General features: G+C 39.8%; 1 protein-coding gene across 1 annotated transcript in view; it reads right to left on the reverse strand.

Annotated features, from left to right (window-relative positions):
- The window catches only part of LOC140199671 (inactive dipeptidyl peptidase 10-like), a 928,450-nt gene that overhangs the window by 21,240 nt on the left and 893,720 nt on the right, over positions 1–13,490 (reverse strand). The window contains exon 19 of the mRNA XM_072262134.1: positions 3,261–3,330. Coding sequence (XP_072118235.1) covers positions 3,261–3,330 — 70 coding nt within the window. The remainder of the gene's footprint in view (positions 1–3,260; positions 3,331–13,490) is intronic.

Here is a 13,490-nt window from a genome sequence, read left to right on the forward strand (position 1 = left end):
TTTGTGGGAACAAACTCTATTTTCTACCTGAGATCACAGCAGGACAATTAATGTTACAGCCATTAATTGGATTTGTTTACAACTTTGAACTGTTCTGAACCACAAATGGGCCTCAAAAATGAGAGAAATTTATCAACTAATATTGCTGATGGCTATCTTCACTTCTATCAGTCAAGAAAAAGTAGTTGAATATTATTTTTATGAGGCTTGGATTAGCCTTTGGAGTCCAATAGCAATATAGGCTTATATGAGTTCAGGTTCCACCTCTCCTCACAGCACCCACCCCATAACCTTCCTTTGACACTCATGTCATCCTAGCGCTGGAATAATATTTATAAGCTAGCTTCCTCACTGCACAAATATCTGAGATAGTGCTGGTCCAAAGCCAACTCTTGCAACTTGCAAGTGGAATATTAATGAAGCCCAATACCCACTGGAATGAACGGGGAGATGCTGCCAATTTAATTATTAATGTTGACATCATGGGTAATTTTTGTTGAATAGGAAGATTTCAAACCAATTCAGGAACGGTTTTCCCCCTCTGCCATCTGATTTCTGAATGGACATTGAAACCATGAACACTACCTCATTACTTTTTTATTTCTGCTTTTGCACTACTTTGATACACATATATATATACTTAATGTAATTCACAGTTTTTTCAATATAATCAATTGCATTGAACTGCTGATGCAAAGTTAATAAATTTCACAACGTATGCATATTAAACCTGCTTCTGGTTCTTCTTGTCAGCTATGGCTCAGTTTAGAACTGTGCATCAGGCAGTTCTACAACATAGACCAGACCAGGGCTTCCCAACCTTTTTTATGCAATTAAGTAAGACGTCCTTGGACCCAATGTTAGGAGTCCCTGGACTGGACTGTAAAGTGTAAGCCAATCATTTAACATTATACTTTGGAAGGGCCATCTTTTTGAACAAATGGAAACCAAGAGCCCTTAAATGTTCTCAACAAAGACTGGGTGTTATAAAAGGAATTTGTTGGTCATCATTTGTTTTTTTGCTTTCCTTTCCTTACAAAAGTAATTATGTAATGGTTGTAAGACAGTTTGTGAGATTCTTAAAAAGTATAAGCATCCTAAAAATACATGTTCTTTCATATATTTCCTGCTTCATTAGTTAAAACCTCCAGAGTCTAAGATTTTCCATTACTAATTGTTCACTAAAACTCAAACCTAATATTGTAAGACAATCAATGCATGACTATTTACGATGTTCCGAGATGGAAAGGCTTATCTTATGAGGAGCGTTTGATGGCTCTGGGTCTGTACTCACTGGAATTTAGAAGAATGAGGGGTGCCCTCACTGAAACCTACCGAATGGTGAAGAGCGATGATAGAGTGGATGTGAAGAAGATGTTTCCCATGGTGGGAGAGTATAAGACCAGAGGACACAGCCTCAGAATAGAGGGGCATCCTTTGATAACAGAGACGAGGAGGAATTTCTTTAGCTGGGCAGTGGTGAGTTTGTGGAATTTTTTGCCACAGGTGACTGTGGGATTTGGGTATATTTAAGGCAGAGGTTGAGCAATTCTTGATCCGTCAGAATGTGAAGGGATATGGGGAAAAGGCAGGAGATTGGGGCTGAGAGGGAAATAGATGAGCCACAATGAAATAGTGGAGTGGACTTGATGAGACTATGGCTTAATTCTGCTCCTATAGCTTATGGTCTTATGTCACCCATTTACCCACTCCAAACTAATGCTTCAATATTCCAATACAATATCACAATAATTTCTGACAGACATTTCTTCCACAGTGGCATGGATTTTCTTGAGTGGCCTAGTTTACCATCCATACCCTTGATCTTCTCTTCCACAATCTTGCCTTCTCAGGGTGCAGAAAGTCAAGTTGACTGACCCAAATGGTCAATGTGGTAATTAGGGACATTCGCGATGGAGGTGGTGCCTTCAGCAATGTAAATAGCCCACTGAGTATGTCAGAACAAGCTCCATCTTTAAAACATGTGTAGAAGCATTTGACAGCAGGCTTGCAGCATGAAAATGCAATCTGATCTTTCAATGTTGTGGAATCCCTCTGACAATCAGGAATCAGAGACTTAAAAGTAGAGGTTCCCAACCTTATTTTTGCCATGGACCAATATCACTAAGCAAGAGTCTATGGACCCCAGGTTGGGAACCCTTGATTTAGTGGGTATGTGCCAAACATTGCCGACTGGGACCAGTTAGTCAGCATTGATGAGTTGGGCCGAAGGGCCTGTTTCTATGTTGCATTACTCTATGACTCTACGGTTAGAACATTATCAATAATGAAATTTTTTTTAGAAATCAGAAATCATTTAAATATTTAAAATTTAAAATATAAATTAATACCTAAACATTTATAAATAGTTAAGGGTGTTATTTGTATTTAGGAATGTTTTAAGGTTACATACAGTACATACACCTCCCTTTATTTCCTATACCCGTAAGACAGCTATTCAAATGAATGAACTTGTGGTACTTGTGCCAGGTAGCACAGTGGAATGTCAGCAAATTCCTGCTCTGCCAATGGACTCCATGGGAATCCATTAGCAGAGAGAGAGAGGCTGCAAAATTGCTGATGGCAATGGACTAGCAATTTTAATATATCCACGTTTTTTCAGGAGATCCAAAACTTTCTGGCAGATAGGATATAATATTTTCCTATGGAATTTCTGGGAAAACTTTAGCCATCACAGGCAATTATTTACTCAGTGTAATGATGTTATGTGTTAATGTTTGAATGATAATGCCAGGTTCCACCTAAAGTACTTTTCAAAGCAACTCGAGAGCACAGATTACAGCTTGACCTTATCAGTTGAATGTCAAGGTTTGAAATTCACCCCAAAATTATGATCAAGTTGCATATCAAATTTAATATCACAATCAAAGAAAAAACGTCCCCAACGGGAAGGTATTTTTAACCCAAGTCTTAAATCATTCAGCATGGATGAAAGTCAAATAGGCTTCAGTCATGGAATGGTATGTATTGACAAATCACTAATCTTTGACTTTCATTAATTTGATATTTAGATACATTGCCTTCTTATCTGCTCTTTCTAAACTTTGGAAGTTTTTGAAATCAGATTTATTGAGGACAGTGAGTAGATGCTGGAATTATCCAGTATGTATATCGACTATTTCACTAAAACTATCACACATTAGAATGCCAAGGAGAGAATTCAGAACTGTGTTTTCCTTACAACTTAGCAAAGGACTTGTCAGCAGTGATTCTGAATCCTGAATAACAGAATTACTTACACAATCAGTAGAGCGGGATATATATCGTTTTCATCAAAGCCCTCAGGATATGATAACTGAAGAGTGAGTTCTGAGAACAAACACATAAAAAACGTTTAGAGTAAACCTTAAGTTGTAGACAAATATAATATTTTTGTTTGACCAATACTCACAAAATTTGATTTTTTGACAATGCAAATATTCTTACATTTCAGAAAAAAATTGTAGATTAAATTGTCATCAAAAACACTGTAAAACATGAATTTGAATTATAAAATAATTCACATACTGAACGTATCCTGGCATGGGTTTTCCTGGTGATGTGATGAGTGATAGATGTAGAGAAATACTGAAAATCTTCCATCTTTAAATTCAAAGATTAGCTTCATTTGTCACATACACATTGAAACACACAGTGAAATGCATTATTTGCGACAGTGACCAACACAATCTGAGGGTAAGCTGGGGACAGCCCACAACTGTTGCCCTGGTAATGTCCAAGTAACTGTTGTCGCTGATAATAAAATAAATAAAATATCTAAAATAACTGGGTCCAGAAGGCACACACTCTTACAACTCAAATATTCTTTTCATTTTACTTGTGTACTGTCACCCAAACTGCTATTTTAATGCAGATTTTGAACATTATAGTTTGTACATATTTGAATTTCTTACTTGCAAGATCAATCGCCATTCACAATAGAAGTGTGAAAGTCAGTTGAAGCTTCAAGCAGACAGCCGATGATATTTGGAACTTAGCAAAGGCAATAGCCCCTCAGTTGTTGGGTATGTATCACATCCTTCTGTTATCTCACCCGCCTCCAGCACCTCCTATTGTGTAAAGGAACACTATGTTTTCGGAAGACCTTTCTGGAAAAGTTTCACTACGGAGCCCTTACTCACGTGGCCTGAGAACACACTGCCACAGTCAGCTCAACCTATCTTGTCCTTTGTAAGCAAACATGTCTCCAGCGGTCTCACTTCAAAGGCTTCTGACTCTACAACTGCCCCAGGCTAACCTTGCTTTAACCTTTGCCTTACTGAAACTTCCACACTAAAATAGTATGCCCACAATTCACTAATCCTAACCTGTATGTCTGGAATGTGGGAGGAACCTGGAGCACCTGGAGAAGATCCATGTGGTCACAAGATCCTTATAGACAGTGGTGGAATTGAACCCGAGTCACAGATCACTGGCACTGTAAATGGTTATGATCCTGGTAACCACCAGGCATATTTTATCAGCAGCTGAGGAGGTGACTGAGGATCGGAACTGATGGCAAGGACCAATCAGTAAATCTGTAATGTAAATCCAAATCTTTCACTAAGCATAAAATCCTGAATATTATCCATGTTAACACAAATGATGTTTTTCCACAACACTCGTTTTTGGATCATTGGGACCTCTTTTGGCGCAGGCGTGACCTGTACAAAAAGGACGGGTTGCACTTGAATCCTAGGGGGACCAATATCCTGGCAGGGAGATTAGCGAGGGCTACTGAGGTGACTTTAAACTAGAATGGTTGGGGGGTGGGAATCAAATTAAAGAGGCTAGGCGAGAGGAGGTTAGTTCACAACAGGGGGATGGGAACCAGTGCAGAGAGACAGAGGGGTGTAAAGTGAGGGTAGAAGCAAAAAGTACTATGGAGAAAAGTAAAAGTGGCAGGCCGACAAATCCAGGGCAAGCATTAAAAAGGACCACTTTTCAGCATAATTGTATAAGAGCTAAGAGAGTTGTAAAAGAGCGCCTGAAGGCTTTGTGTGTCAATGCAAGGAGCATTCGTAATAAGGTGGATGAATTGAAAGTGAAGATTGTTATTAGTGATTATGATATAGTTGGGATCACAGAGACATGGCTCCAGGGTGACCAGGGATGGGAGCTCAACGTTCAGGGATATTCAATATTCAGGAGGGATAGACATGAAGGAAGGGGAGGTGGGGTGGCATTGCTGGTTAAAGAAGAGATTAACACAATAGAAAGGAAGGACATAAGCCGGGAAGATGTGGAATCGATATGGGTAGAGCTGCGTAACACTAAGGGGCAGAAGACGCTGGTGGGAGTTGTGTACAGGCCACCTAACAGTAGTAGTGAGGTCGGAGATGGTATTAAACAGGAAATTAGAAATGTGTGCAATAAAGGAACAGCAGTTATAATGGGTGACTTCAATCTACATGTAGATTGGGTGAACCAAATTGGTAAAGGTGCTGAGGAAGAGGATTTCTTGGAATGTATGCGGGATGGTTTTTTGAACCAACATGTCGAGGAACCAACTAGAGAGCAGGCTATTCTGGACTGGGTTTTGAGCAATGAGGAAGGGTTAATTAGCAATCTTGTCGTGAGAGGCCCCTTGGGTAAGAGTGACCATAATATGGTGGAATTCTTCATTAAGATGGAGAATGACATAGTTAATTCAGAAACAAAGGTTCTGAACTTAAAGAGGGGTAACTTTGAAGGTATGAGACATGAATTAGCTAAGATAGACTGGCAAATGACACTTAAAGAATTGACGGTGGATATGCAATGGCAAGCATTTAAAGGTTGCATGGATGAACTACAACAATTGTTCATCCCAGTTTGGCAAAAGAATAAATCAAGGAAGGTAGTGCACCCGTGGCTGACAAGAGAAATTAGGGATAGTATCAATTCCAAAGAAGAAGCATACAAATTAGCCAGAGAAAGTGGCTCACCTGAGGACTGGGAGAAATTCAGAGTTCAGCAGAGGAGGACAAAGGGCTTAATTAGGAAGGGGAAAAAAGATTATGAGAGAAAACTGGCAGGGAACATAAAAACGGACTGTAAAAGCTTTTATAGATATGTAAAAAGGAAAACACTGGTAAAGACAAATGTAGGTCCCCTGCAGACAGAAACAGGTGAATTGATTATGGGGAGCAAGGACATGGCAGACCAATTGAATAATTACTTTGGTTCTGTCTTCACTAAGGAGGACATAAATAATCTTCCAGAAATAGTAGGGGACAGAGGGTCTAGTGAGATGGAGGAACTGAGCGAAATACATGTTAGTAGGGAAGTGGTGTTAGGTAAATTGAAGGGATTGAAGGCAGATAAATCCCCAGGGCCAGATGGTCTGCATCCCAGAGTGCTTAAGGAAGTAGCCCAAGAAATAGTGGATGCATTAGTGATAATTTTTCAAAACTCGTTAGATTCTGGACTAGTTCCTGAGGATTGGAGGGTGGCTAATGTATCTCCACTTTTTAAAAAAGGAGGGAGAGAGAAACCGGGGAATTATAGACCGGTTAGCCTAACGTCGATGGTGGGGAAACTACTGGAGTCAGTTATCAAGGATGTGATAACAGCACATTTGGAAAGTGGTGAAATGATCGGACAAAGTCAGCATGGATTTGTGAAAGGAAAATCATGTCTGACGAATCTCATAGAATTTTCTGAGGATGTAACTAGTAGAGTGGATAGAGGAGAACCAGTGGATGTGGTATATTTGGATTTTCATAAGGCTTTTGACAAGGTCCCACACAGGAGATTAGTGTGCAAACTTAAAGCACACGGTATTGGGGGTAAGGTATTGGTGTGGGTGGAGAGTTGGTTAGCAGACAGGAAGCAAAGAGTTGGAATAAACGGGACCTTTTCAGAATGGCAGGCGGTGACTAGTGGGGTACCGCAAGGCTCAGTGCTGGGACCCCAGTTGTTTACAATATATATTAATGACTTGGATGAGGGAATTAAATGCAGCATCTCCAAGTTTGCGGATGACACGAAGCTGGGTGGCAGTGTTAGCTGTGAGGAGGATGCTAAGAGGATGCAGGGTGACTTGGATAGGTTGGGTGAGTGGGCAAATTCATGGCAGATGCAATTTAATGTGGATAAATGTGAAGTTATCCACTTTGGTGGCAAAAATAGGAAAACAGATTATTATCTGAATGGTGGCCGATTAGGAAAAGGGGAGGTGCAACGAGACCTGGGTGTCATTATACACCAGTCATTGAAAGTGGGCATGCAGGTACAGCAGGCGGTGAAAAAGGCTGGCATTTATAGCGAGAGGATTCGAGTACAGGAGCAGGGAGGTACTACTGCAGTTGTACAAGGCCTTGGTGAGACCACACCTGGAGTATTGTGTCCAGTTTTGGTCCCCTAATCTGAGGAAAGACATCCTTGCCATAGAGGGAGTACAAAGAAGGTTCACCAGATTGATTCCTGGGATGGCAGGACTTTCATATGAAGAAAGACTGGATGAACTGGGCTTGTACTCGTTGGAATTTAGAAGATTGAGGGGGGATCTGATTGAAACGTATAAGATCCTAAAGGGACTGGACAGGCTAGATGCAGGAAGATTGTTCCCGATGTTGGGGAAGTCCAGAACGAGGGGCCACAGTTTGAGGATAGAGGGGAAGCCTTTTAGGACTGAGATTAGGAAAAACTTCTTCACACAGAGAGTGGTGAATCTGTGGAATTCTCTGCCACAAGAAACAGTTGAGGCCAGTTCATTGGCTATATTTAAGAGGGAGTTAGATATGGCCCTTGTGGCTATGGGGGTCAGGGGGTATGGAGGGAAGGCTGGGGCGGGGTTCTGAGTTGGATGATCAGCCATGATCATAATAAATGGCAGTGCAGGCTCGAAGGGCCGAATGGCCTACCCCTGCACCTATTTTCTATGTTTCTATGTTTCTATGTTTCCATAAAATACCAACCTTAGTCAGGTTGGAAGAATTCTCTCTTCCCCTTGGGCAGTGTCAATTTGGCATAATTTGAAGAGGAGAGAAGCAGCTGAGATTTGAGATGTTTGTGATTATTAAACCCTACAGGCAATGTCTCTTTTTACTTGATCTACAGGGAAAGCACACTAAAATGTTTAAAATATATAAACATTATTTTGATATTTCTGTTGAAAAAACACCACATGCAGCCCTATCTGAAGCCACGCAAAAAAAATACCATCTTGCAAGAACAACAAAAAGAATGTCCAAAGTATTGAAGCAAAACTAGTTGTCATGGCATTCAATGAAGGGAAGTATTTGGTTGCTCACCAAAACTAATCAGCATTTCTTAAAACTACTGGCACAATATTCTGCAAATTTCTAACTGTAAATAATTACTTCAGCTCTCAAAGTAAGGATTTATGATAGACATGAAACGTTCTCTATGGTGCACGGTCTCCCTACTTCTACTAAAAAAGTGTTCACAATAAATTTATTATCAAAGTGCATATATGTCACCATATACAGCCCTGAGATTCATTTTCTTGTGGGTAATCAAATAAATACAAGAACTATAATAGACCACACCCAGCAGCGTGGACAAACAGCCAATGTGCACAAGACAACAAACTGTGCAACTACAAAATAGTAATAATGATAAAATAAGCAATAAATATTGAGAACATAGATGAAGAATCCTTCAAAGTGACTGTGGGAACAGTTCAGTGATGAGGCAAGTGAAGCGGAGTGAAATTACCCCCTTTGTTTAAGAGCCTGATGGTTGAGGGGTAATAACTGTTCCTGAACATGGTGATATGAGTCCTGAGACTCCTGTATCTTCTTCCTGATGGCAGCAGCGAGAAGACAGCATGACCCGGGTGGTGGGGGTGTCTGATGATTTGAAGTTTTATTTCTGCACAATGAATTCTGAACTAATCTGCTATTTCCATGGGAAAGCAAATGTTTTGCTTGTAATTTTAAACTAAAATATGGAATCAAAATAAAGCTGAATTTACAATAATAATAGTTATGAAAGTCATAAAAGGGATGATTATACTGTCACTAATTTGCAAAGGGGTTCTCTGCATTAGATTCAAGAACCCATTGGTTCTGATTCCAATACATATTTTTCTGAGAAAAGTCTTGTACAGGATTTGGGACAGAAAATGTTATGATCGTTTCCCAGGGTTGAAATTTCTAATACTAGGGGGCATGCATTGAAAGTGAGAGGGGGTAGGTGAGGGGTAAGTTTTTTACTCTGACAGTGGTGAATGCCTGGAATACAATGCCTGGTATGGTGGTAGACACAAATACATTGGAGGCTTAAGAGACGTCTCAATAGGCACATAGATGTCACAAAGATGGAGGGATATGGACATGGCATATTCAATTTGCTTTTTAGCTGGTTTGGCACAACATTGTGGGACGTATGAGTTGTACTGTTCTAAGTTTGATGTTCTATGTCAGTCTGGAAACAATTATAGAAACATATCTTCACATTTAATTATATCCAATTCAATTCTGAATGATTTCCAGTCAGATATCATTATACATTGAAAGATATATTCAGTTAAACAGCAGAACCCATGAAGAGTAAAACGACTACAGTTCTCCAGTAAATCATGCACATTGTAATGAAATGCAAAATGCCAATCAAAATGGTTGGCAGTGTTAATCAGTGCTTCTTTAAAAAAATCACTTGCATTAAATTATAATATGACTGAATTTTTATCCCAACAGCTGCTTTGATGGATTCTAGACCAAGGTCTGTTTGGGGGGCTTCTGCTGTTGCTTGCATGTACGGGGTGTCTATGCTTCTGTTGACGTGTAGGAGGTGTCTATGCTTCCGATGATGCTTGTACAAAGAGAGGGTGCTTTGGGGCGTCGACGTTTCTATGATTCATTCTATAGGGTCCTTGTTTCATGGAAGTCTGTGAAGAGTACAAATTTCCAGTTGTGTCCTATATACATTCTCTGCTAGTAAATGAACCTTTGAACCTTCTGTTATTCAAGAATTAAATTTTTCATACTAAAATGTTACAAAGGAAATTGCTATGGCAGATTTTGTTTAACTTCATGTCATTTTTGAGTTATGTTCATCACTTTGGAAAGATAACTGAAAATATTATATGAATAAATGTTATAAGAGCAGAAAGATGAATTTCCAGTATAAATGAAAGGAGAACCAAGACATTTATCATTTGACATGCTAGTATTCCAGAACTTTTCTTCTTGGAAGCTTAATAGTATAGAGGAATGCTTTGCAAGAAATATTAGATGAGAAAAGGGAAGCCGGGATTGTTGTTTATGATGATAGATATATTGTAACTTTAGCTTTGATCATTTGATCGATACGTTCTGTGTTGTATGACATGGGTGATCATGGACTTTCCATGACCATCATTGTTCTTGGCAAGTTTTCCAACAGAAGGGGTTTGCTATTGCCTTCTTCTGGACAGTGTCTTTATGAGATGGGTGACAACAGCCATTATCAATACTCTTCAGACATTGTCTGTCTGGCATCAGTGGTTGCATAACCGGGACTTGTGATAAGCACCAGCTACTCAAATGATCATCCAGCACCACCTGCACCCATGACTTCACGTGACCCTGATCTGGGGTGGGGGGGGGAGTGTGTTAAGCGGCTGCTACACTTTGACTAAGGGTGACCTGCAGGCTAGCGGAGGAAAGGAGCACCTTATACCTCCTTTGGTAGAGACGTATCTCCACCCCACCCCTCATTTGATCTGATAGGTGTCCAAAGAACCATACTGTACCAAACTAATTCACAATTCCCTTGTACGACTAGAGTTCCAAATAGTCAATCTGAATGAAAATTATCCAAGAATATCTTGAAAACCATACATTGCTGAGGGATAAAATCTGCAGAGCATTTCGAATAGCTTTGATTGAAATAAAAGTGAGGGCTGATTAGCTTTGCAAGCAACGCACATAAAAATTGCTGGTGAACGCAGCAGGCCAGGCAGCATCTCTAGGAAGAGGTATAGTCGACGCTTTGGGCTGAGACTCTTCGTCAGGACTAACTGAAAGAAGAGCTAGTAAGAGATTTGAAAGTGGGAGGAGGAGATCTGAAATGATAGGAGAAGACAAGAAGGGGAGGGATCTGGAAATCACCTGTCCAGCTCTTGGCTCCATCCCTCCCCCTCCTGTCTTTTTCTATCATTTTGGATTTCCCCCTCCCACTTTCAAATCTCTTACTAGCCCTTCCTTCAGTTAGTCCTGACGAAGGGTCTCGGCCCGAAACGTTGACTGTACCTCTTCCTAGAGATGCTGCCTGGCCTGCAGTATTCACCAGCAATTTTTATGTGTGTTGCGTGAAATTCCAGCATCTGCAGATTTCCTCGTGTTTGCTGATTAGCTTTGGTTCTCTTTATCCTAGAATGCTGAGTAAGCAATACTTTCAGCTGCTGCTTTAGAAAACTGAAATTACATGTAAATAAAAACTTATTTAATGGTATATATGAGGTAAAACATATCTTGTGTAATTATGATCAACATTTAAAACAGTGCCTAGTGTAGACTAACCTGGTCTGTGATGAAAATATTTGTGATTGATTGATATACAGCACAGAATAGACCTTCCGTCCCTTTGAGCCACACCACCCAGCAACCTGCAATTTAACCCTTGCCTAATCATGGGACAATTTACAATGACCAATTAACCTACCAACCAGGAGGTCTTTGGACTGTGTCATAAAATTCTTGATCAATTGAGTCAGTGAACAAATTATCACTGATTCCAATGACAATGAAATTTAAAATTCAGCAAACAAATTCACTGAAATTGTTCAAGATATTTGACATAAAAACAATGAAGAAATCAAAGCTTAAAAAATTCTACAGAATCAATGCATATATTCTTACAATCTCAAAGTTTGTTCTTATCTTCTGTTGACTGATTCAGGAAAAGGAAAATCTTACACTCTAGTACTTCTAAAGTTATAGCTTTCTTTCGTCTTTGTTAAGGTTACAGCAACAACTAGGACATGCATGTAATCACAAACTACCTAACATTATATTTAATGCAAGCTGTCTGGAGTATGTACCCCATCCCACTCGAACATACTTTAACTTCATTCTCAATGGGGAAAGGTCTGGTAACCACAATGACTGATCTAATTACAAATCTAACAACTCTAATGGCCTTGCTGAATTTTGTTTTCAAACTGTATGTAAATTTAGGCTTTGAATGCGGTCCAGGAGCATACTTGAGACGTATTCATCAAGGACAATGAGTCTGATTCACCTATTTGTATTAATTTTTGCAGAAACACCAAATGATTATCTTTTTCATTTCCTTTTTCTCTGAGATTTCTTTCGATTTTTTGCAAAAAAACTATTTATGTGTTTTATTAAGCTGTCTGTTGTGCCTTGGCCCAGGAGTAATTCTGTTTTGTTTGGCTGTATTCATGTACGGTTAACTGTCAATTAAACTTGAATTGAGCTATTTTCAATTCAATTGAACATGGCTGCCCTTTCCAGACATAATGAGATTTTCAGCTCAGATAAAGGGACGTATTTTGTTCTGAGTTCTTTTGTTAGACCCAGGAATTAATCTAGTCCTAGATGTAATAATGCAAAAAAAAAATCTAAAGATTAGTTTTCGCCATTCCAGTAATTTCAAGATAGAATCATAGTAATGGAATTTCATTGCAATCTCCATTGGCCACATGGAAATAGAAATGATACAATGAAAAGAGATGAAGTGCTTTGAGAAGAAGCAGTTTATTTATTTTCTTATTTACAGATGCAGTGCAGCAAGAAGTCCTTCAGCTCAATGAGCCAGCACCACCCAATTACACCCATTGACCTACTAACCCATACATCTTTGTAATGCGTGAGGAAACGGATTAGGGCTAGGGTTAGGGTTTTGGCAGAATCTCAGATGGTGACAAGGACACGCAGAGGAGTGAGATAGATCAGATAGTTGAGTGGTGTCACTCCAACAACTTCACACTCAATGTCAACAAGACTAAGGAATTAATTGTGGACTTTAGCTGAGGAAATGCACACCAGTTCTGAACGTGTGGAAAAGGTGAGTTGGTCCATGTTCCTGGGTATCACCATCTTTGAAGATTTTGTTACTGGGCCCAACATATTGATGCAGTCATGAAGAAGGCAGCTATATTTCATTAGGAGTTTGAGGATATGTCACCAAAGACACTAGCACGTTTCTATCGATTTACCATAGAGAGCATTCTAAGTGGTTGCATCACTGTATGGTACAGAGGGGAGGGGCATAAAATGCTGCAGAAAGTTGTAAACTCAGCCAGCTCCATCATGGGCGCTAGCCTCCCCACCACTGAGGACATCTTCAAAAGGTGATGCCTCAAAAAGATGGCATCCATCATTAAGGACACACATCACCCAGGATGTGCCCTCTTTTAATTGCTACCATGAAGAACCAAGCACAGAAGCCTGAAGTCACACACTCAATGTTTGAGGAACAGCTTCTTCCAATCCACCATCAGATTTTTAAATGGATAAAGAACCCATGAACTTCAGCGAAGAAAGACAAACCCAGGCATCATCAGGCATCCCTGAATTCTCTCTGTATCTCAG

Source organism: Mobula birostris, chromosome 6, assembly GCF_030028105.1.
Source record: "Mobula birostris isolate sMobBir1 chromosome 6, sMobBir1.hap1, whole genome shotgun sequence".
NCBI lineage: Eukaryota > Metazoa > Chordata > Chondrichthyes > Myliobatiformes > Myliobatidae > Mobula > Mobula birostris.